At 50.9% G+C, this 24,955-nt stretch overlaps 1 protein-coding gene across 2 annotated transcripts; it reads left to right on the top strand.

The window, feature by feature from the left end:
• The first annotated feature begins 1,598 nt into the window (after positions 1 to 1,598).
• ASB13 (ankyrin repeat and SOCS box containing 13) lies at positions 1,599 to 23,395 on the top strand. Of its 2 annotated transcripts, XM_071424204.1 has the most exons (6): positions 1,599 to 1,746; positions 5,962 to 6,149; positions 9,696 to 9,846; positions 12,574 to 12,708; positions 16,093 to 16,284; positions 19,259 to 23,395. In XM_071424204.1, the coding sequence occupies exons 1-6, from the start codon at positions 1,704 to 1,706 to the stop codon at positions 19,384 to 19,386; spliced, it is 837 nt and encodes a 278-aa protein (XP_071280305.1). In that variant the 5' UTR covers positions 1,599 to 1,703; the 3' UTR covers positions 19,387 to 23,395. The 2 variants fall into 2 exon arrangements, with proteins under 2 accessions (XP_071280305.1, XP_071280306.1); XM_071424205.1 differs by lacking the exon at positions 12,574 to 12,708.
• The last annotated feature ends 1,560 nt before the right edge of the window (positions 23,396 to 24,955 follow it).

Raw genomic sequence — 24,955 nt, 5'->3', positions numbered from 1 at the left:
AGCTCCATCATTGTGCTGACCAGAATGGATTTAGGGAATTTCATCCTCCTGCAGGGGCAAAATTGGTATTGTCTCCAAAATGGATATTTTCTCCCAAACTGGTATTGTCTCCAAAATGGATATTTTCTCCAAAATTGGAATTTTTATGAGAAAAACAGATATGAAAAATCCATATATGAAAAATCCTCCATTTCTCACTTGGCAGGATGGAACAATTGCAGTTTTTATGGAATTATTACCATAGATTTTCCAGCTCCATCATTGTGCTGACCAGGATGGATTTAGGGAATTTCATCCTCCTGCAGGGGCAAAATTGTTGTTTTCTCCAAAATGAATATTTCCTCCAAAATTGGTATTTTCTGGATAAAAACATACATGAAAAATCCATATATGAAAAATCCTCCATTTCTCACTTGGCAGGATGGAACAATTGCAGTTTTAATGGAATTATTGCCATGGATTTTCCAGTTCCCTCATTTCAAACCAGAATGGATTTAGGGAATTTCATCCTCCTGCAGGGCCAAAATTGGTATATATTCTCCCAAATTGGTATATTGTCCCAAATTGGTATATTCTCCAAAATGGATATTTTCTCCAAAATTGGAATTTTCATGATAAAAACATATAGGAAAAATCCATATATGTAAAATCCTCCAATTCTCACTTGGCAGGATGGAACAATTGCAGTTTCTATGGAATTATTGCCATGGATTTTCCAGCTCTATCATTTCAAACCAGTCACTCTGTTCTCCATCCCAGTATGTCCAGTACCCCCCGTTCCCCATCCCAGTGCCCCCAGTCCCCACATTCCAGTACCTCCAATAGTCCTGTCCCCCCCATCCCAGTCCCCCCAGTACCCAGTCCCCCCATCCCAGTACCCTGTTCCCCATCCCAGTCCCCCTGTTCCCCCATCCCAGTCTCCCCAATACCCCTGTCCCCCCATCCCAGTTCCCCTGTTCCTCATCCCAGTCGCCCCAGTCTCCCTGTCCCCCATCCCAGTCCCTCCTTTCCCCATCCCAGTACCTCCAGTACCCCTGTTCCCCCATCCCAGTACCCCCAGTACCCAATCCCCCCATCCCAGTCCCCCTACTCATCAATCCCAGTATCCCCAATACCCCTGTTCCCCCATCCCAGTCCCCTCGTCCCCCCATTCCAGTACCCCTAGTACCCAATCCCCCCATCCCAGTTCTGCTGTTCCCCCATCCCAGTCCCCCCAGTCCCCTGTTTCCCCATCCCAGTACCCCATTTCCCCATCCCAGTCCCCCCAGTCCCCCCATTCCCATCCCAGTCCTCACGTTCCCCATCCCAGTCCCCCCAGTCCCCCCGTTCCCTATCCCAGTCCCCTCGTTCCCCATCCCAGTACCCCCAGTCCCCCCGTTCCCTATCCCAGTCCCCTCGTTCCCCATCCCAGTACCCCCGTTTCCCCATCCCAGTCCCCCCGTTCCCTATCCCAGTCCCCAGTCCCCCCCTCCCAGTCCTCCCGTTCCCCATCCCAGTCCCCCCGGTCCCTATCCCAGTCCCCTCCCGTTCCCCATCCCAGTCCCCCCGTTTCCCATCCCAGTCCCCCCGTTTCCCATCCCAGTGCCCCCACTGCGGCCCGTCCCCGCACTACAACTCCCGGCGTGCTCCGCGGCGGGCCCGGCCAGCCCCGGCAGGCCCCGGCTCGGGACGAGGCCGCAGCGGCGGCTCTGCGGGGCCGGGCCATGGAGAGCCCCGGCGGCAGCGGCTCCTTGCGGGGCGACATCGGTGCGTGGGCACCGGGCCGGGCTGGGCACACCTCGGGGAGCGCCTGGGAGCGGGGCCGCGCCGGGAACAGACGGGAGCTGCGCGGAGCGGCGGGGTCGGGGGGTTGCGGGATGGGGCTTTGGGGCTCGCAGGGTGGGTTTGGTGGTTAAAGTGGGATTTGGGGCGCTAAAGAGTGCTCTGCGGCTTTGAGGATGGGGTTTGGGGATTGCAGGACGGGTTTGGGGGCTGCAGGACGGTTGTGGGGTTTAGGGTGCGATTTTGGATGTTAAAGAGGGGTTTGGGGGTTACAGGATGGGTTCTGGGGGTTGCAGGGCGGTTTGGGGACCGAGTGGCCTCTCGCAAGGAAAGGGATAAGAGGATGCTCGGGACAGCGTCAGGACACGGCAACGATCCTTGCTCCTCCCTCATCCCCGGGGAACGATCCTTGTTACAACTCCCTAAATTCCCGGGGACCGATCCCTGTTACACCTCCCTAAATTCCTGGGGTATGATCCCTGTTACACCTCCCTCATTCCTGGGGAACGATCCCTGTTACACCTCCCTCATTCCCGGGGAACGATCCCTGTTACACCTCCCTCATTCCCGGGGAACGCTCCTTGTTCCTCGCTAAATCCCCGTGTGCGGTGCTGTGGGGCTGTGGGATCGGGATGTTCCCGCCTTGGAGCCGCGGTGCCCAAATCCCAGCGGCTGCTCCCGGGTCACCCCCGGGCTCGTGTCCCGATTCCCGGGGCAGGGACAGCTCCCCCTGTCCCAGGCTGCTCCAGCCCCAGGGTCCAACCTTGGGCATTGCAGGGATCAGGGCAGCCCCAGCTCTCTGGGAATCCCTGCCCAAAATCCCAGCCCAGTCTCCCTCTCCAGGGAATTCCCTCCATTCCCAGCTCTCCCAGCCTGGGATTGGATCCATCCCCACCCCGACTCCTCTCTAGGAAGGGATTTTGGGATCCGGGGGCTTCACTGGGAACCTCAGGACTCCAGGAAGGGTCTCCCTTCCCTTTTCCATCCCCAACTTCCATAAAAATCCCTCAGGATGGATTCTGAGTGTCCCAAATCCCAGAGCAGTTTGGGTGGGAAGGGACCTCCAACCCCATCCCATTGCAATCCCACCATCCCAGGCTGCTCCAATCCTTCCTTGGACATTGCAGGGATGCAGGGGCAGCCCCAGCTGCTCTGGCAATTCCAGCCCAGCCAGGAATTCCTCATTGCCAAGATCCCATCCCTGGCTGCCCTCTGGCACTGGGAGCCATTCCCTGGGTGCTGTCCCTGCAGGCCTTGGCCCCAGCCCCTCTGCAGCTCTCCATCCTCATCTGGATTTGCTCCTCCTGACATAAAAACCACCAGGAGCTCCAGGCAAGGAAAAACCACCCAGGGATACTGGCAAAGGAATGAGGATCTCCCAAACCAAGGGGGAAGGAAAATCCCTGTGAAAATGTTGGGACTCAGAATTCCTTTTTTTTTGTTTTGTTTTGTTTTTAATGGAGAGGCTGCATCATTAACACTTGGAGCTGTTTTTACTCGGGGCCACCTCCAAAGCAAAGCCCACCTAGAGGAGGTGACACTGTCCCCTCAGGGTGGCACCAGAATTGCCCCGTGCTGGGCGCTGACAAAAGGTCTTGGAGGTGGGAACTGCTTTTTGCAAGCCCCACAGACTTTGGGACGGGATTTCTGAGGTGGGCTGAGTTTTTCTGGGCTGAGTTTTCCCTTGATCCCAGCTCTTTTTCCATGTTCCTCCAGGAATCCAGAGTTGGGAAGGGATTTTTGAGCTGGGCTGAGTTTTTCCTTGATCCCAGCTCTTTCTCCTTCCAGCCAGCCCATGTTCCTCCAGGAATCCAGAGGGATTTTTGAGGTGGGCTGAGTTTTCCCTTGATCCCAGCTCTTTTTCCATGTTCTTGCAGGAATCCAGAGATTGGGAAGGGATTTTTGAGTTAGGCTGAGTTTTTCTGGGCTGAGTTTTCCCTTGATCCCAGCTCTTTTTCCATGTTCTTGCAGGAATCCAGAGATTGGGAAGGGATTTTTGAGTTAGGCTGAGTTTTTCTGGGCTGAGTTTTCCCTTGATCCCAGCTCTTTTTCCATGTTCTTGCAGGAATCCAGAGATTGGGAAGGGATTTTTTGAGTTGGGCTGAGTTTCTCCTTGATCCCAGCTCTTTTTCCATGCTCCTCCAGGAATCCAGAGTTTGGGAGGGGATTTTTGAGTTAGGCTGAGTTTTTTCTTGATCTCAGCTCTCCTTGTTCCTGCAGGAATCCAGAATTTGGGAAGGGATTTTTGAGCTTCCTGCAGGAATCCAGAGCTTGAGAAGGGATTTTTAAGCTGCATTTTTCATTCATCCCAGCTCTTTTTCCATGTTCCTACAGGAATCCAGAGTTTGGGAAGGGCTTTCTGAGCTGGGCTGAGTTTTTCCTTGATCCCAGATCTTTTTCCCTGCTCCTCCAGGAATCCACATCTCCATGAATATTTTCTCCCAAATTGGTAGTCTCAGGAGAAAAACATACATGAAAAATCCATATATGAAAAATCCTCCAATTCTCCCTTGGCAGGATGGAACAATTGCAGTTTTAATGGAATTATTGCCATGGATTTTCCAGTTCCATCATTTCACACCAGAATGGATTTAGGAAATTTCATCCTCCTGCAGGGGCAAAATTGCTATTTTCTCCCAAATTGGTATTTTCTCCAAAACTGGTATTTTCTCCCAGATTGATATATTCTCCCAAATGAATATTTTCTCCCAAATTGCTATTTTCTCCCACATTGGTATTTTCTCCAAAATTGCTATTTTCTCCCAAATGGATATTTTGTCCCAAATTCATAATATTCTCCCAAATGGGTATATTCTCCCAATTTGGTATTTTTTTCTGAACTGGTATTTTCTCCCAAATGGGTATTTTCTCCCAAATGGGTATTTTTTCCCAGACTGTTAATTTCCAGCAGAAAAACATGGATTTTTCCATCCCCGCAGAGACCAGGGCCGGGGTGGATTTTGATGTTACGAACTGAAGTCGCTGCAGAACAGAAATGATCAAAAATAGAATTTTAAAGATTCCCCCCCCCCCCCAAAAAAAAAAAAGAAATTCCCTAAAAACTCTTGTTGGGGAAGATGAAACAGGAAAGCCTTATAAATATGATTGTCTGGCAAAAGATTTTGAAAATATAGAAACTATAAGTGAGACTGAAATGAAAGCAAGCTTTGAGATGCCTCAGTTACTGAACAACTGGAAAACAATGGCATGGCCAGCTGAAGGTGATCCCCTTTTGATGGAACAACACCCTCTGCTTGCAGGCAGGCCCAAGGGGCAGAGCAGACCCTACAGCTTGGCAGAAGGGGCCCAAAGAGGAGTTTGTAGGGTTTAAAATGTAACACAGTGTGGTAATGTAGTGATTCTTATAGGCTGTATGGAAATGCTATAGGATTTGTATATTGTACTGGATTGGTCAGTGAGAATCAGAATATTCAGCACAGAAGAAGATTTATGGTATTGGAACGGGAACCTCGCTCTCTTATGCTTCTGCTCTCTCACCCTCTCATCCTCTCTGCCCCTCTCTTCTCTCAGGCCTGCTCTGAGCTGTGCCTGGCAGCTCCCAGCAGGGCCCTGCACCCAGGCCCTGTGCAATAAACCCCAAATCCCAAAAGGCCCCTGCACCCAGGCCCTGTGCAATAAACCCCAAATCCCAAAAGGCCCCTGCGCCCAGGCCCTGTGCAATAAACCCCAAATCCCAAAAGGCCCCTGCGCCCAGGCCCTGTGCAATAAACCCCAAGTTCCAAGCCCTGGTTTCAGAGATCTCCCTTGTGCTGGTGTGCACAGGGGTCCAAGGATGAGGGAAGAGATGAGGATCTTGACTCCATGTTTCAGAAGGCTGATTTATTATTTTATGGTATATATTATATTAAAACTATACTAAAAGAATAGAAGAAAGGATTTCGTCAGAAGGAAAAAGAATGGAATGATAACAAAATCCTGTGACTGACCAGCGAGTCTGAAACAGCCGGACCGTGATTGGCCATTAATTAGAAACAACCCCATGAGCCCAATCCCAGCTGCACCCGTTGCATTCCACAGCAGCAGATAACCATTGGTTACATTTTGCTCCCGAGGCCCCTCAGCTTCTCAGGAGAAAAAAAAATCGTAAGGAGAGGATTTTTCATGAAAATGAAGAACGTCTGCGACGCTCTCGCTGTCCGTCTGTCCTGACGTTCCTCCCTCCCTCCCTCCGTTCCCCAGGTTTCTGGGCGGACCGCACGCCGGTGCACGAGGCCGCGCGCCGCGGGGAGATCGGGCGGCTGCAGCAGCTGATCGAGAGCGGGGCCTGCGTCAACGCCGTCACCTACGACTCCATCACGCCGCTGCACGAGGCCAGCCTGCGGGGCCAGGCCCAGTGCGTCAAACTGCTGCTGGACGCGGGGGCCCAGGTGCGACCCGCGCCCTTCCCGCTGGGAACGGCCCCAGGGAGCTGGGGAGGGGCTAGAGGGGCTGAGGGAGCTGGGGAGGGGCTGAGGGAGCTGGGAAGGGTCTGGAGAACCAGGAGAGGCTGAGGGAGCTGGGAAGGGTCAGGAGAACCAGGAGAGGCTGAGGGAGCTGGGAAGGGTCTGGAGCCCCAGGAAGGGCTGAGGGAGCTGGGAAGGGTCTGGAGAACCAGGAGGGGCTGAGGGAGCTGGGCAGGGGCTGAGCCTGGAGCAAAGGAGGCTCAGGGGGCCCTTGTGGCTCTGCACAAGTCCCTGCCAGGAGGGGACAGCCCTGCTTTTAACTTGTTTTTCCCTGTTTTTCCTGCTTTTAACTTGCTTTCCCCTTCTTTTAATGCACTTTTAACCTGCTTTGCTGCTTTTCCCTGCCTTTAAACTGCTTTTAACTTGCTTTCCCCTGCTTTTCCCCTGCTTTCCCCTACTTCTAATCTGCTTTTCCCTGCTTTTAACCTGCTTTTCCCTACTTTTAACCTTTTCCCCCACTTTTCCCCTGTTTTTAACCTGTTTTTCACTCCTTTTCCCCTCCTTTTAACCTGCTTTTAACCTGCTTTCCCCCTACTTTTAACCTGTTTTTCCCTGCTTTCATTAATTTTAACCTCCTTTTCCCTGTTTTTTCCTGGTTTTAACTTGCCTTTTCCTTCTTTTAACTTGCTTTTCCCTGCTTTTCCCCTACTTTTCCCTACTTTTCCCTGCTTTTCCCCCACTTTTCCCTACTTTTAACCTGATTTTCCCTACTTTTTCCTACTTTAAACCTGCTTTTCCCCCACTTTTCCCTACTTTTCTCTGCTTTTCCCCCACTTTCCCCTACTTTTAACCTGCTTTTCCCCTACTTTTCCCTACTTTTTATCTGTTTCTCCCTACTTTTCCCTGCTTTTCCCTACTTTCCACCTGTATTAACCTGCTTTTCCCCGTACTTTTCCCCTACTTTTCCCTACTTTTAACCTGCTTTTCCCTACTTTTAACCTGTTTTACCTGCTTTCCCCCTACTTTTCCCTAATTTCAACCTGTCTTAACCTGCTTTTCCCTGCTTTTCCCCTACTTTTCCCTACTTTCAACCTGCTTTTAACCCACTTTTCCCTACTTTCAACCTGCTTTTAACCCACTTTTCCCTACTTTTAACCTGCTTTTCCCCTACTTTTCCCTACTTTTAACCTCCTTTTTCCCTGCTTTTCCCTATTTTAAACCTGCTTTTCCCTACTTTAAACCTGTTTTTCCCTACTTTTAACCTTCTTTTCCCCCACTTTTCCCTACTTTTAACCTGCTTTCCCTCCACTTTTCCCTACTTTTAACCTGTTTTAACCCACTTTTCCCTACTTTTCCCCTACTTTCCCCTACTTTTCACCTGCTTTTCCCCTACTTTTAACCTCCTTTTTCCCTACTTTTCCCTACTTTTAACCTGCTTTTCCCTATTTTAAACCTGCTTTTCCCTACTTTTCACCTGTTTAAACCTGCTTTTCCCTTACTTTTCCCTACTTTAAACCTGCTTTTTCCCTGATTTTCCCTACTTTAAACCTGCTTTTAACCCACTTTTCCCTACTTTAAACCTACTTTTCCCTGCTTTTCCCCCACTTTTCCCTACTTTAAACCTGCTTTTCCCTAATTTAAACCTGTTTTTCCCTACTTTTAACCTCCTTTTCCCCCACTTTTCCCTACTTGTAACCTGCTTTTCCCCTACTTTTCCCTACTTTCAACCTGCTTTTCCCCCACTTTTCCCTACTTTTAACCTGCTTTTCCCCTACTTTTCCCTACTTTAAACCTGCTTTTAACCTGCTTTTCCCTGCTTTTTCCCCTGCTTTTCCCTACTTTAAACCTTCTTTTCCCCCTTCTTTTCCCTACTTTTAACCTGCTTTTAACCCACTTTTCCCTACTTTTAACCTGCCTTTCCCCTACTTTTCCCTGCTTTTCCCCTACTTTTCCCTCCTTTTCCCCTCCTTTTCCCCTGCTTTTCCCCTGCTTTTCCCCTGCTTTTCCCCTGCTTTTCCCTACTTTTAACCTCATTTTCCCCCACTTTTCCCTACTTTTAACCTGCTTTTCCCTATTTTAAACCTGCTTTTCCCTACTTTCAACCTGTTTTTCCCTACTTTCAACCTTCTTTTCCCCCACTTTTCCCTACTTTTAACCTGCTTTTAACCCACTTTTCCCTACTTTTCCCCTACTTTCCCCTACTTTTCACCTGCTTTTCCCCTACTTTTAACCTCCTTTTTCCCTACTTTTCCCTACTTTTAACCTGCTTTTCCCTATTTTAAACCTGCTTTTCCCTACTTTTCACCTGTTTAAACCTGCTTTTCCTTTACTTTTCCCTACTTTAAACCTGCTTTTTCCCTGATTTTCCCTACTTTAAACCTGCTTTTAACCCACTTTTCCCTACTTTAAACCTACTTTTCCCTGCTTTTCCCCCACTTTTCCCTACTTTAAACCTGCTTTTCCCTACTTTAAACCTGTTTTTCCCTACTTTCAACCTTCTTTTCCCCCACTTTTCCCTACTTTCAACCTGCTTTCCCCTACTTTTCCCTACTTTTCCCTGCTTTTCCCCTACTTTTCCCTACTTTAAACCTGCTTTTCCCCTACTTTTCCCTACTTTTGACCTCCTTTTTCCCTACTTTTCCCTACTTTTAATCTGCTTTTCCCTATTTTAAACCTACTTTTCCCCTACTTTTCCCTGCTTTTCCCCCACTTTTCCCTACTTTAAACCTGTTTTTCCCTACTTTAAACCTGTTTTTCCCTACTTTAAACCTGTTTTTCCCCCACTTTTCCCTACTTTCAACCTGCTTTCCCCCTACTTTTCCCTACTTTTTATCTGTTTTCCCGTACTTTTCCCTACTTTCAACCTGTATTAACCTGTTTTTCCCCGTACTTTTCCCCTACTTTTCCCTACTTTAAACCTGCTTTCCTGCTGCTTTTCCCTACTTTTAACCTGTTTTAACCTGCTTTCCCCCTACTTTTCCCTACTTTTCCCTGCTTTTCCCCCACTTTTCCCTACTTTTCCCCCACTTTTCCCTACTTGTAACCTGCTTTTAACCCACTTTTCCCTACTTTTAACCTGCTTTTCCCCTACTTTTCCCTACTTTAAACCTGCTTTTAACCCTACTTTTCCCTTCTTTTAACCTGCTTTTCCCTGCTTTTCCCCCACTTTTCCCTACTTTAAACCTGCTTTTCCCTACTTTTCCCTGCTTTTCCCCTACTTTTCCTTACTTTAAACCTAATTTTCCCTACTTTTCCCTGCTTTTCCCCTACTTTTCCCTACTTTTGACCTCCTTTTTCCCTGCTTTCCCCCTGCTTTTCCCCTACTTTTCCCTACTTTAAACCTGCTTTTAACCTGCTTTTCCCTGCTTTTTCCCCTGCTTTTCCCTACTTTAAACCTGCTTTTCCCTGTACTTTTCCCTACTTTCAACCTGCTTTTCCCTTCTTTTCCCCTACTTTTCCCTTCTTTCCCCCCACTTTTCCCTCTTTTCCCCTGCATTCCCCGTTCCCGGTGTGTCCCCGCGTGTGGGGCAGGTGGACGCGCGGAACATCGACGGCAGCACGCCGCTGTGCGACGCCTGCGCCTCGGGCAGCATCGAGTGCGTGCGGGTGCTGCTGTCGCACGGCGCCAAGGTCAACCCGCCCCTGTACACGGCCTCGCCCCTGCACGAGGCCTGCATGAACGGTAACTCACCGCGCGATCCGGCAGGGAATACCGGGGAATTCCAGGGGAATACCAGGGGAATACCGGGGAATTCCAGGGGAATTCCAGGGCACTTCCAGGGGAATCCCAGGGCACTTCCAGGGTTATTCCAGGGCAGTTCCAGGGCAATTCCAGGGTTATTCCAGAGCAGTTCCAGAGTCGTTCCAGGGCAGTTCCAGGGTTATTCCAGGGCACTTCCAGGGTTATTCCAGGGCAGTTCCAGAGTTATTCCAGAGCAGTTCCAGGGTCATTCCAGGGCACTTCCAGGGTTATTCCAGGGCACTTCCAGGGTCATTCCAGGGCAGTTCCAGAGTTATTCCAGGGCAGTTCCAGAGTTATTCCAGGGCACTTCCAGGGTACTTCCAGGGCAATTCCAGAGTCGTTCCGGGGCAATTCCAGGGTCATTCCAGGGCACTTCCAGGGTTATTCCAAGGCACTTCCAGGGTTATTCCAGGGCAGTTCCAGGGCACTTCCAGGGCACTTCCAGGGTCGTTCCAGGGCCATTCCTGGGAGTCATTCCAGGGTAATTCAAGGGCAATTGCAGGGTCGTTAATTCCAGGGTCATTCTAGGACCATTCCAGGCTCATTCCAAGGGAGTTCCAGGGTCATTCCAGGGCAGTTCCACGGCCCTTCCAGGGCACTTCAAGGGTCATTCCAGGGCAGTTCCAGGATTATTCCAGAGCAGTTCCAGGGCATTCCGGGACACTTCCAGGGTTATTCCAGAGCAGTTCCGGGGTTGTTCCAGGGCAGTTCCAGGGTTATTCCAGGGCCATTCCTGGGAGTCATTCAGGGTAATTCAAGGGCAATCTCAGGGTCATTAATTCCAGGGTCATTCTAGGACCATTCCAGGCTCATTCCAAGGGAATTCCTGGGTCATTCCAGGGCAGTTTCAGGGTCATTCCAGGGTAATTCCAGGGTAATTCTGAGGCAATTCCAGGATCACTCCAGGGAAATCCCAGGGCAGTTCCTGGGTCATTCCAGGGAAATTCCAGGGCCATTCCAGGGTTATTCCGAGGCAATTCCTGGGCAATTCCTGGATCATTCCAGGGCAACTCCTGGGTCATTCCAAGGTCATTCCAGGGTAATTCCAGGGTCATAACAGGGAAATCCCAGGGTCATTCAAGGGCAATTCCAGGGGAATTTCGGGGTCATTCCAGAGCAATTCCAGGCTCATTCCAGGGCAGCTCCAGGCTCATTCCAGGCTCATTCCATGGTTGTTTGCAGCCTGGAATGGGATGCAGGCACCGTGTGGCCACACCCTGGCCAGGCTGTGCTGCCCTGTGGAGGTCGGCAGCTGGGAAGGGAGAGGGACCTGCAGGGATCCCAGGCTGATCCCAGTCTGATCCCAGTCTGATCCCATTGCTGATCCCATTTTCCCATTTCGGATCCCATTTTTCCCTGCAGAGACCCCTCTGATCCCACTGCTGATCCTGTTTTTCCCAGCAGAGCGGGAATTCCTGTTTTTCACTGGGAATTCCATCCTGCTGTAGTGGGAATTCCTGGTTTTCAGCAGAGATTCCCAGTTTTCATTGGGAATTCTCAGATTTCAGGGGGATTTTCCTGGTTTTCAGCAGGAACTCCCAGTTTTCAGCAGGATTTCCCAGTTTTCAGTGGAAATTCCATTCCATTGAGGCAGGAATTCCCAGTTTTCAGCAGGAATTTCCAGTTTTCAGTGGGATTTCCTGATTTTCAGTGGGAATTCCTGATTTTCACCGGGATTTCTCTGGTTTTCATTGGGAATTCCCAGTTTTCATTGGGAATTCCTGGTTTTCAGTGGGAATTCCATCCCAGCATGTTGGGAATTCGCAGTTTTCATTAGGAATTGCCAGTTTTCATTGGGAATTCCCAGATTTCAGTGGGGTTTTCCTGGTTTTCATTGGGATTTCCCAGTTTTCATTGGGAATTCCCAGTTTTGATTTGGAATTTCCAGATTTCAGTGGGATTTCCCAGTTTTCAGCAGGAATTCCCGGTTTTCAGTGGGAATTCCATCCCAACATGTTGGGAATTCCCAGTTTTCATTGGGAATTCCCAGATTTCAGTGGCATTTTCCTGGTTTTCAGCAGGATTTCCCAGTTTTCAGTGGGATTTCCTGATTTTCAGTGGGAATTCCTGATTTTCACTGAGATTTCCCTGGTTTTCATCAGGAATTCCCAGTTTTCATCAGGAATTCCCAGTTTTCAGCAAAATTCCCAAATTTCAGCAGGAATTCCCGGTTTTCAGCAGGATTTCCCTGGTTTTCATTGGGAATTCCCAGATTTCAGTGGCATTTTCCTGGTTTTCATCAGGATTTCCCAGTTTTCCTTGGGATTTCCCAGTTTTCCTTGGGATTTCCCAGTTTTCATTAGGAATTCCTGGTTTTCAGCAGGAATTCCCAGTTTTCCTTGGGATTTCCCAGTGTTCATTGGGAATTCCCAGTTTTCCTTGGGATTTCCCGTTTTTCCTTGGGAATTCCTGTTTTTCCCTGGGAATTCCCGGTTTTCCCTGGGATTTCCCAGTTTCCCCTGGGATTTCCCAGTTTTCCTTGGGAATTCCCGGTTTTCCTTGGGATTTCCCAGTTTTCTGTGGGATTTCCCAGTTTTCCTTGGGAATTCCCGTTTTTCCCTAAGATTTCCCGTTTTCCCCTGGGATTTCCCGTTTTTCCCTGAGATTTCCCGTTTTTCGGTGGGAATTCCCGTTTTTCACCGGGTGTTCCGTGTGTCCCGGTCCCAGGCAGCCCGGAGTGCGTGCAGCTCCTGATCGAGGTGGGGGCCAACCTGGAGGCGCACGACTGCCACTTCGGCACCCCCCTGCACGTGGCCTGCGCCCGCCAGCACCTGGACTGCGCCAAGCTCCTGCTGCAGGCAGGTGCGGCCCCGGGATGGACCCGGGATGGGCCCGGGAACGGCCCCGGGCGGGATGGATCCGGGAATGGCCCCGAGTGGGATGGGCCCGGGAACGGCCCCGAGCGGGATGGGCCAGGGAACGGCCCCGAGCGGGATGGATCCGGGAATGGCCCCGCGGTGGGATGGGCCCGGAAATGGCCCCGAGCGGGATGGGCCCGGGAATGGCCCCGAGCGGGATGGGCCCGGGAATGGCCCCGAGCGGGATGGACCCGGGAATGGCCCCGAGCGGGATGGGCCCGGGAATGGCCCCGAGCGGGATGGGCCAGGGAACGGCCCCGAGCGGGATGGACCCGGGAACGGCCCCGAGCGGGATGGACCCGGGAACGGCCCCGAGCGGGATGGACCCGGGAATGGCCCCGAGCGGGATGGACCCGGGAACGGCCCCGAGCGGGATGGACCCGGGAACGGCCCCGAGCGGGATGGACCCGGGAACGGCCCCGAGCGGGATGGATCCGGGAATGGCCCCGAGTGGCTGCTGCGCGCGGCCAAGGGCTGGTGCCATTCCTGACCCCGTTCCTGACCCCGTTCCTGATCCTGTTCCTGATCCCACTGCTGATCCCACTGCTGATCCCGTTCCTGATCCCACTGCTGATCCCACTGCTGATCCCCGTTCCTGATCCCACTGCTGACCCCATTCCTGATCCCGTTCCTGACCCCATTGCTGACCCCACTGCTGATCCTGTTCCTGATCCCATTGCTGATCCCACTGCTGATCCCACTGCTGATCCCGTTCCTGATCCCATTGCTTATCCCATTCCTGATCCCACTGCTGATCCCGTTCCTGATCCCGTTCTTCCCTGCACACACCCCTCTGGTCCCATTCCTGGTCCCATTCCTGATCCCATTCCTGGTCCCATTCCTAATCGCATTTCTGGTCCCATTCCTGATCCCATTCTTCCCTGCACAGAACCCTCTGATCCCATTTCTGGTCCCATTCCTGATCCTGTTCCTGGTCCCATTGCTGATCCCATTCCTGATGCCAGTCCTGATCCCATTCCTGATCCTGTTTTTCCCTGCACAGACCCCTCTGATCCCATTCCTGGTCCCATTGCTGATCCCTTTTCTCTGCATAAATTTCCTTTTCCCCAGATAAATTCCCTTTTCCCTGGCCAGATCCCCTTTTCTCAGCCTGGATCCCCTTTTCCCTGGCTAAATCCCCTCTTCCCTGGCTAAATCCCCTTTTCCCTGGATAAATCCCCTCTTCCCTGGATAAATCCCCTCTTCCCTGGATAAATCCCCTTTTCCCTGGATAAATTTCCTTTTCCTGCCTGGATTTCCATTTTCCTGCCTGGATTTCCTTTTCCCTGGTCAAATTCCCTTCTCCCTGGCCAGATCCCCTTTTCCCTGCCTGAATCCTCTTGTCTCTGGCTAAATTCCCTTTTCCCCAGATAAATTCCCTTTTCCTGCCTGGGTTTCCTTTTTCCTAGCTAAATTTCCTGTTCCCTGAATAAATTCCCAATTCCCTGGATAAATTTCCATTTCCCTGGCTAAATCCCCTTTTCCTTGGATAAATTTCTTTTTCCCTGGCCATATTCCCTTTTCCCTGGATAAAAATTCCCTTTTCCTGCCTGGATTCCTTTTTCCCTGGATAAATTCCCTTTTTCCCTGTCTGGATCCCCTTTTCCCTGCCCAGATTCCCTTTTCCCTGGGTAAATTCCCTTTTCCCACTTGTCTTTCCTTTCCCTGCTGGATTTATTCCCTTTTCCCTGGATTAATTCACTTTTCCCTGGCCAAATCCCCTTTTCCCACCTGCCTTTCCTTTCCCTGGCTGGATTTATTCCTTTTCCCTGCCTGGATTTCCTTTCCCTGCTGGATTTATTCCCTTTTCCCTGGATAAATTTCCTTTTCCTTGACTAAATCCCCTTTTGCCTGGATAAATTCCCTTTCCCTGCCTGGATCCCCTTTTCCCTGGCCAAATCTTTTCCCTGCCTGGATTTCCTCTCCCTGCCGGCTAAATCCCCTTTTCCCTGGCCAAATCCCCTTTCCCCAGGCAAAATCCCCTTTTCCCACCTGCCTTTCCTTTCCCTGGCTGGATTTATTCCCTTTTCCCTGGATTAATTCACTTTTCCCTGGCTAAATCCCCCTTTTCCTGTCTGGATTCCCTTTCCCCAGGCTAAATCCCCTTTTCCCCTCTGCCTTTCCTTTCCCTGGCTGGATTTATTCCCTTTCCCCTGGATAAATTCACTTTTCCCTGGCCAAATCCCCTTTTGCCTGGATAAATTCCCTTTTCCCTGTCTGGATCCCCTTTTCTCTGTCTGGATTCCCTTTTCCCTGGGTAAATCCCCTTTTCCCACCTGCCTTTCCTTTCCCTGGCTGGATTTATTCCCTTTTCCCTGGATAAATTCACTTTTCCCTCTCTAATCACCCTTTTCCCACCTGCCTTTCCTTTCCTTTCCCTGCTGGATTCATCCCTTTTCCCACCTGTCCTTCCTTTCCCTGGCTGGATTTATTCCCTTTTCCCTGGATAAATTCACTTTTCCTTGACTAAATCCCCTTTTGCCTGGTTAAATTCCCTTTCCCTGCCCGGATCCCCTTTTCCCTGGATAAATCTCCTTTTCCCCCCTGCCTTTCCTTTCCCTGCTGGATTTATTCCCTTTCCCTGCCTGGATTCCCTTTTCCCTGGATAAATCTCCTTTTCCCACCTGGTTTTCCTTTCCCTGGCTGCATTCACCCCTTTCCCCCCTGCCTTTCCTTTCCCTGCTGGATTTACCCCTTTTCCCACCTGGTTTTCCTTTCCCTGCTGCATTTATCCCTTTTCCCACCTGCCTTTCCTTTCCCTGCTGGATTTATTCCTTTTCCCTGCCTGGATTTCCTTTCCCTGCTGGATTTATCCCCTTTTCCCTGGATAAATCCCCTTTTCCCTGGCCAAATCCCCTTTTCCCGCCTGCCTTTCCTTTCCCTGCTGCATTTACTCCTTTTCCTACCCGGATTTCCTCTCCCTGCTGCATTCACCCCTTTCCCCCCTGCCTTTCCTTTCCCTGGCTGGATTTATTCCCTTTTCCCTGGATAAATCCCCTTTCCCCAGGCTAAATCCCCTTTTCCCACCTCGCTTTCCTTTCCCTGGCTGCATTCATCCCTCTTCCTCTCTGCCTTTCCTTTCCCTGCTGGATTCATCCCTTTTCCCGCCTGCCTTTCCTTTCCCTGGCTGCATTCACCCCTTTCCCACCCGGATTTCCTTTCCCTGCTGCATTCACCCATTTTCCCACCCAGATTTCCCTTCCCTGCTGGATTCATGCCCCATTTTCCCACCCGGATTTCCCTTCCCTGCTGGATTCATGCCCCATTTTCCCACCCGGATTTCCCTTCCCTGCTGGATTCATGCCCCATTTTCCCTGGGGTTCCCCAGGTGCCAACGTGAACGCGGCCAAGCTGCATGAGACGGCGCTGCACCACGCGGCCAAGGTCAGGAACGTGGACCTGGTGCAGCTGCTGGTGGAGTTTGGGGGCAACATCTACGCCCGGGACAACCGGGGCAAGAAACCCTCGGACTACACCTGGAGCAGCAGCCCCACGGCCAAGTGCTTCGAGTTCTACGAGAGTGAGCGGGGAGACACACACGGGAACTGGGAACTGGGAATCAAATCCCCCTTCATTGGGAACTGGGAATGAAACCCCTTTATTGGGAATTGGGAATGAAACCCCTTTATTGGGAACTGGGAATGAACCCCCCTTTATTGGGAACTGGGAATGAACCCCCCTTTATTGGGAACTGGGAATGAACCCCCCTTTATTGGGAACTGGGAATGAAACCCCTTTACTGGGAACTGGGAATGAAACCCCTTTATTGGGAATTGGGAATGAAACCCCTTTATTGGGAACTGGGAATGAAACCCCTTTATTGGGAATTGGGAATGAAACCCCTTTATTGGGAACTGGGAATCAAACCCCCTGTATTGGGAATTGGGAATCAAACCCCCTTTATTGGGAAATCAAATCCCCCTTTATTGGGAATTGGGTCATGAAATCCTCTTTGTCCTGGGAATTGGGTGATCAAACCCCCTTTTATTGGGAACTGGGAATGAAACCCCCTTTATTGGGAATTGGGTGATCAAACCCCCTTTATTGGGAATTGGGAATCAAACCCCCTTTATTGGGAACTGGGTCATCAAATCCCCTTTATTGGGAACTGGGAATCAAACCCCCTTCTATTGGGAATTGGGACATCAAAACCCCTTTATTGGGAACTGGGAATGAAACCCCCTTTATTGGGAAATCAAATCCCCCTTTATTGGGAATTGGGACATCAATCCCCCTTTATTGGGAATTGGGGCATCAAACCCCCTTTATTGGGAACTGGGAATGAAACCCCTTTATTGGGAATTGGGACATCAATCCCCCTTTATTGGGAACTGGGAATGAAACCCCCTTTATTGGGAATTGGGAATGAAAACCCCTTTATTGGGAACTGGGACATCAAAACCCCTTTATTGGGAATTGGGACATCAAACCCCCTTTATTGGGAACTGGGAATCAATCCCCCTTTTATTGGGAATTGGGACATCAAACCCCCTTTATTGGGAATTGGGAATCAAATCCCCTTTATTGGGAATTCAGCCATCAATCCCCCTTTTATTAGGAATTGGGTGATCAAACCCCCTGTTATTGGGAATTGGGAATCAAATCCCCCTTTATTGGGAATTGGGAATCAAATCCCCTTTATTGGGAATTGGGAATCAAACCCCTTTATTGGGAATTGGGCCATCAAACCCCCTTTTATTGGGAATTGGGACATCTAATCCCCTTTTATTGGGAACTGGGTCATGAAATCCCCTTTTATTGGGAATTGGGTCATGAAATCCTCTTTGTCCTGGGAATTGGGTGATCAAATCCCCCTTTATTGGGAATTCAGCCATCAAATCCCCTTTAATTGGGAATTGGGAATCAAACCCCCATTTACTGGGAACTGGGCCATCAATCCCCCTTTATTGGGAATTGGGTCATGAAATCCCCTTTATTGGGAATTGGGGCATCAAATCCCCCCTTTATTGGGAATTGAGGCATCAAATCCCTTTTATTGGGAATTGGGCATCTAATCCCCCTTTATTGGGAATTGGGACATCAAATCCCCTTTATTGGGAATTGGGTGATCAAAACCCCTTTTATTGGGAACTGGGGCATCAATCCCCCTTTCATTGGGAACTGGGAATCAATCCCCCTTTATTGGGTATTGGGAATCAAATCCCCTTTTACTGGGAATTGGGAATCAAACCCCCTTTATTGGGAATTGGGAATCAAACCCCCTTTTATTGGGAATTGGGAATCAAATCCCCTTTTATTGGGAATTGGGTCATCAAACTCTCCTTTTATTGGGAATTGGGACATCTAATCCCCTTTCTCATCCCATTTTTTATCCCATTTCTGATCCCGTTTTTCCTGTTTCTGATCCCATATTCCCATTTCTGATCCCTTTTCTGATCCCACATTCCCATTTTTGACCCAATTTCCAATCCCCTATTCCCATTTCTAACCCCATTTTCAATCCCCTATTCCCATTTCCAATCCCCTATTCCCGTTTCCAATCCCCTATTCCTGTTTCTGACCCCACTTTCGCATTTCTGACCCCACATTCCCATTTCTGATCCCATTTTTATCCTGTTTCCAATCCCCTATATCCATTTCTGACCCCATTTCCAATCCCCTATTCCTGTTTCCAATCCCCCATTATCCCGTTTCTGACCCCATTTTTATCCCATTTCTGACCCCATTTCCAATCCCCTATTCCCGTTTCCAATCCCCCATTATCCTGTTTCTGACCCCATTTTCCTGTTTCTGACCCCATTTCTATCCCGTTTCTGACCCCATTTCCCCTTTCTGACCCCACATTCCCATTTCCAATCCCCTATTCCCGTTTCCAATTCCCTATTATCCCATTTCTGACCCATTTCTCTCCCATTTCTGACCCATTTCTATCCCGTTTCCAATCCCCCATTTTTATCCCGTTTCTGACCCCATTTCTCTCCCGTTCCTGTCCCGTTCCTGACCCGTTCCTGACCCGTTCCTGTCCTGTTCCTGACCCGTTCCTGTCCCGTTCCTGGCCCGTTCCTGACCCGTTCCTGACCCGTTCCTGGCCCGTTCCTGTCCCGTTCCTGACCCGTTCCTGTCCCGTTCCTGACCCGTTCCTGACCCGTTCCTGACCCGTTTCTCTCCCGTTCCTGACCCGTTCCTGACCCGTTTCTCTCCCGTTCCTGTCCCGTTCCTGTCCCGTTCCTGTCCCGTTCCTGTCCCGTTCCTGTCCCGTTCCTGGCCCGTTCCTGGCCCGTTCCTGTCCCGTTCCTGTCCCGTTCCTGACCCGTTCCTGACCCGTTCCTGACCCGTTTCTCTCCCGTTCCTGTCCCGTTCCTGACCCGTTTCTCTCCCGTTCCTGACCCGTTCCTGACCCGTTTCTCTCCCGTTCCTGTCCCGTTCCTGTCCCGTTCCTGTCCCGTTCCTGTCCCGTTCCTGGCCCGTTCCTGGCCCGTTCCTGGCCCGTTCCTGACCCCTTTTTCCCCCCCGTGTCTGTGTTCCCCCCGCAGGGACGCCGCTGAGCCTGGCGCAGCTGTGCCGGCTCTCGGTGCGCAGGGCCGCGGGCCGCCGGGGCCTGCAGGGCATCGGCCGCCTCCAGATCCCGCCCCGCCTCATCCGCTACCTCTGCTACAACTGACACCGCCGGGAGAGACCGGGGAAACACCGGGAAACAACCGGGAAACAACCGGGAAAAACCGGGAAAAACACCGGGAAAAACCCCGGGAAAAAACCCCGGCCTCGGGGGCTCCTCCTGCTCCTCTACCTCCCCACCCACCCCAACATCCCCCTTTCGATGGAATTCCAGGCGCTGCTGTAAACGGGATTTGTCGGGAGCTCCTCCTTTCCCTGGGCTTTCCTTGGAACTGCCCGGGTGGAATTTGTGGAATTTTAGCCTCTCCCAGGCGGCATTCCCTGATTTCCCTGGATTTCCTCCGTGGGGTCCAGTCAGGGGGGAGAGAAATGGGATAACTGGAGTGGGAACCATTCCAGCCGGGAATGCCGTGCTCTGGAGCAGCTCTAATCCCACTTTGATCCCAATTTTCCCTGCACAGACCCCTCTGATCCCATTTCCGATCCCATTTTTCCCATTTCTGATCCCATTTTTCCCTGCAGGGACCCCTCTGATCCCATTTCTGATCCCATTTTTCCCATTTCTGATCCCAATTTTCCCTGCACAGACCCCTCTGATCCCATTTCTGATCCCAATTTTCCCATTTCTCATCCCATTTTTCCCATTTTGATCCCATTTTTCCCACTTTGATCCCGTTTTTCCCCGCAGGGATCATCCATCCCCTTTTGGGTGATCCAGCCTGGAATGACCCAGGCTCCCTTTCCCTGCTGGCTGCAGGGGGGCTGGGAGGGGAAATCCTTGGATTTCCAAATCCTTGGATGTGGACGGGATCCCACCCTTGGGAATAACTCCAGTGCCAGCTGCGGGCTCTGCTGGGGGCAAATGAATTCCCTGTTAGTTCCTTTAGGGAATTCCCAAAATTAACCCCAAATTAACAATTCCCTAAAGGAATTCCCTAAAGGAATTCCCCAAAGGAACCAGACCAGGCTAACTGGGGGCTCAGCACCTCGTTCATTTAGGGAATGTTCAGGGTTTTCCAGGAGCATCCAGAGGCTTTGGATCAACACCAGGAATGAGGAGAGGCCAGGCTGGGATTGGCTGTGTCCCAATCCCATTCCCAGTCCCATTCCCAATCCCATCTCCAGTCCCAATCCCAATCCCATTCCCATCCCAATCCCTTTCCCAATCCCATCCCAATCCCTTTCCCAATCCCATTCCCAATCCCATTCCAATCCCATTCCCATTCCCAATCCCTTTCCCAATCCCATTCCCAATCCCATTCCAATCCCATTCCCATTCCCAATCCCATCCCAATCCCATTCCCAATCCCATCTTCAGTCCCAATCCCATCCCAGTCCCATTCCCAACCCCTTTCCCACATCCCAGGACGTTCCCTGATCCCAGATTTGGTTTCCCCCTCCCTGGGATCCCCTGGGGTACATCAGGACTGGGTTCTGCCTGGAAGTTTGGGAATTTTGGGATTGATTTCCCCCCTTTGGAGCTCTTTTCCCAGTGCCAGGTTGGGGTTGGGATTCCAGGGATTGGGGTTGGGATTCCAGGCCTGAATCCCAGCTGGAACTCCTGGAATTCCTGGGGCTTTGTCCTTGCATGTCTGAGCTGGGAATCTCCTTCCCCTTCCAGTTTTCCCTGCTTTTCCCCAAAATCCTGGAAAATCCCAGAGTTTCCCTTACAAGAACAAATCCCTGCCAAACTCCTGGAATCCACCGGGATCCAGGCTGGGAATGCCGAATGCACTTTATGGGGCTTGGGTTTAATTCTCATTTTATTTATGCATTTATTTATTTATTCCTCCCCTCCCTTTTCATCCTGGAAATCCCAAACCCTGCTGCTGCTCCCATCCCGAGTTTGGGGCTGGGATTCCCAGAAATGGGAAACTGTGGAAACTCAGGGAAGCCCCAGAGGGGATTTTTGTGGGATTCATCCCTGGGAATGGCAGGAAAAGGTTTTGTGGGACAGTTTAGGGATCCCAAATCCATTTTGAGGGATCCCAAATCCCTTTTCAAGGATCCAAATCCCATTTTAGGGTTCCCGAATCCCTTTTTAGGTGATTTTCCAACCCTGCCCACACCGGTACAGCAATGGAATTCCCAAATCCAAGTTTCCCTTGGAAAAGCAAAAAGATTCCTTGGAGAACCAACAAGAAATTCCCCCAATCCCATAGATTCCATCTTGGTTTTCCCTGATTTTGGAGCCTTTCTGGGGAATCCCAAAATTTGGGGTTTTTTATTTCAGACCCATTGGAGGAATTCCTGCTGCTGGGATTTAGGAGAGTTTCAGGAATTCCAGCTTGGAAAACTGGGAATGACATTTGGGCTGTGGCCACTCCTGATCCATGAATTGCTGGGAATAATCCCATTAATCCCATTATGTATCCCATTTTCCCCATTAATCCCATTAATTAAATTTATCCCATTTATCCCATTAATTCCATTTATCCCATATATTCAATTTATTCATTTATCCCATTAATTAAATTTTTCTCATTAATCCCATTTATTCAATTTATCCCATTAATCCCATTTATTCCATTTATTCCATTTATCCCATTTATTCCATTAATCCCATTAATCCCATTTATCCCATTTATCTCATTTATCCCATTTATTCCATTTATCCCATTAATTCAATTTATTCCATTTATCCCATTAATCCCATTTATCCCATTAATCCCATTTATTCCAATTCCAAGCCAATCCCAGTTTCTTTGATCCCAGCTGGAATTTTTGGGGGATCTTCCCTGGTTTTTAGGAGCACCTGGATCTCCTCTGGATCTCCTCTGGATCAAGGTTTGGGATGAAAACCTCGGAAAATCCAAGGATCCAAAACCCTCTTGGATCTCAGGGCCTGGGGGTCTTTCCTGGGGATTTGTGGGATTTGGGATTTCTGGGAATGCCAGAAGCAGCTGAATCCCTGGAATAATGGGAATAAACTCCTGGATTGGGCCTCATGGATTTTTGGGTCACTTTGGGACAATCCCTTCACCCTTTGTTCCCAAATCCCACCAGGCCATTCCTGCTTGATCCTCCCCTTCCCAGGCTTCCCAAATTCCAAACCCAGCTGAAAATCTGGGATGATTCCTCTTCCCTGGGGGTTTCCTGTGCATCCAGCAGGGCAGGGAACGATCCAGAAGAATCCCTCCCAATTCCAGCTGGGAACGGGGATTTGCCTCCATCCGTGGGAATCTTTGGGATTTCTCCTGGCTGGAATCTGGGCTGGAGAATGGGGGCTGGATCCCGGCAGCTTTTCCCAAAAATGAGGTTTATCCTGGGAAAACAGGGTGGAATTCCTTGGGAAGCTGGAAAATTCCACTCCTGGATGCCCTGGCTGAGGGAAATCCCTGGAAAATCTGAGAAAGGGACAACTCCCAGGAAAACCAGGATTGGGATTCCTGATTTTACTTTCAGGGCTCTTGGAGTGAGGGGAAAAAAATTCCCAGGAGTTTTCCAGAGCTTTGCATCCCTCGGATCCTCTGGAATGGGGCAGGAGCAAAGCTGGAATTCTGCCCCACCTCTGGATTTTGGGAATAAATCCACCCAAACACCCAAATCTGGAGGGTTTTCCTGAGGTTTTCCATACCCTCCCTTTCCCAGGAAAATCCAGGGTGATCCTGCAGAGCTTTTTGGTGCCCATCCCAATTTTTTGGGTGGATTTGGGGAATGTGGAGAAAACCCCTGGAGCACCAGGTCGTGGTTTTAACCCCAAAATCGACATTTTGGGATTGCACAGCAAAGCCCAGGGGGGATCAAACCCCACGGATTCCTTGGGATTTCTGGGAAATGGGATGAACCCTTTGGCTGTTCCCACCTGTCCTGCACGTCACAAAATCCTCGCATCCTGAAAAACCCCAAACTCCCTCACTTTGAGATGGATCCTGAGCTTGTGGTGGTGCCCTGAAACTGAGATCCTGGATTTTCCCTGGATTCAGGAACTCGGGCAGTGCTGGAAAGGGGAGGAGCTCCTCAGAGCCGGGGATTTGGGCACCTGGAATTTATTCCTGATCAAAGGGAACCAGGGGAGGGTTGAGGTTATTCCTGATTAAAATTCACTTGGAAAATCTCACCCATGTCCGGCTGTTGTGGGATCTGCCCTGGAATTCTCTTCCTTCAGCAGCCTCATCCCAAATTCCAGGGCTGGGAGAGCAGGGAATGTTCCCCTGGAGAAGGGAAGGCTCCAGGGAGAGCTTCCAGCACATTGCAGGGCCTGCAGGGGCTCCAGGAGAGCTGCAGAGGGGCTGGGGCCAAGGCCTGCAGGGACAGCACCCAGGGAATGGCTCCCAGTGCCAGAGGGCAGCCAGGGATGGGATCTTGGCAATGAGGAATTCCTGGCTGGGCTGGGATTGCCAGAGCAGCTGGGGCTGCCCCTGCATCCCTGGAGTGTCCAAGGAAGGATTGGAGCAGCCTGGGATGCTGGGATTGCAATGGGATGGGGTTGGAGGTCCCTTCCCACCCAAACCATTCTGGGATTCTGGGATTTGGGACACTCAGAATCCATCCCGAGGGATTTTTATGGAAGTTGGGGATGGAAAAGGGAAGGGAGACCCTTCCTGGAGTCCTGAGATTCCCAGTGAAGCCCCCGGACCCCAAAATCCCTTCCTAGAGAGGAGTTGGGGTGGGGATGGATCCGATCCCAGGCTGGGAGAGCTGGGAATGGAGGGAATTCCCTGGAGAGGGAGACTGGGCTGGGATTTTGGGAAGGGATTCCCAGAGCAGCTGGGGCTGCCCCTGATCCCTGCAGTGTCCAAGGCCAGGCTGGAGCAGCCTGGGATCAGGAATTGTCCCTGCCCATGGAATGGGGTTGGAATTGGAGGATCCTGAGGGTCCCTTCCCACCCAACCCATTCCATGATTCCATAAAAACCCCCACAATGTTCATCCCTTTCCCAAAACCTTTCATTCCTCGTTTTCCATGGAAAACCTGGGAAGAAAGGCTGGGACTGGGGAATCTTCCCAGAGAAATCCTGAGCTCTGGAAGGAATCAGAGGCTGGAAAAATCCCAAAGAATCTGGGAGGGAAACGGTGCTGGGAAAAACAGGATAATCCCATTTTTCCCCCTAAGGAATTCTCTCCAGCCAGTCCTTGTCCCGGAGCCGGCTGGGATGGGGAAGAGCCGCCCGTGGCTTTTGGAGGGGGAAATTCTGGGAGGAATTCTGGGTGAAATTCCCACCATTCCCACAGAAACCCCTCTCAGACCCGCAGGGCTGGGACGCGGGAGCCGCTTCCCGGCGCGGCGCCGCTTGGCGGAGCTGCTGCCCCCAGGAAAAGCTCCGGGAATGGGAATTCCCGAGCAGCAGCGCCCGCACCGGCCCCGCTCGGCCCCAACCCGGCACCCCCGGCGCGCTCTGCGCCCCTGGACGGGAACCGCGGATCCCAAATCCCCTCGGATCCCAAATCCCCTCGGATCCCAAACCCCCTCGGATCCCAAACCCCCTCGGATCCCAAACCCCCTCCGATCCCAAATCCCCTCTGATCCCAAACCCCCTCAGATCCCAAATCCCCTCAGATCCCAAACCCCCTCGGATCCCAGCAACGCCCAATCCCCAAACACCGGCCCTGCTAATCCTGGAGTTGGGAATTCGGGATTTTTTGGTTTTGTTTTTTGGTTTTTGGGGAACAGCA

The sequence above is a fragment of the Agelaius tricolor genome, unplaced genomic scaffold (genome assembly GCF_023055355.1).
Source record: "Agelaius tricolor isolate 1412-34295 unplaced genomic scaffold, bAgeTri1.0.p SCAF_3, whole genome shotgun sequence".
NCBI classification, from domain to species: domain Eukaryota; kingdom Metazoa; phylum Chordata; class Aves; order Passeriformes; family Icteridae; genus Agelaius; species Agelaius tricolor.
Note: the sequence above shows the minus strand (reverse complement) of the source record. Positions and strands in the feature narration are given on the sequence as shown.

What these genes read in the sequence shown, in the direction of transcription:
- ASB13 (XM_071424204.1), top strand. Translation starts at nt 1,704, where the DNA reads ATGGAGAGCCCCGGCGGCAGCGGCTCCTTGCGGGGCGACATCG. An exon ending in TGCTGGACGCGGGGGCCCAG is followed by an intron (nt 6,150 to 9,695) that starts GTGCGACCCGCG and finishes CGTGTGGGGCAG; the next exon opens with GTGGACGCGCGGAACATCGA. An exon ending in CAAGCTCCTGCTGCAGGCAG is followed by an intron (nt 12,709 to 16,092) that starts GTGCGGCCCCGG and finishes GGGGTTCCCCAG; the next exon opens with GTGCCAACGTGAACGCGGCC.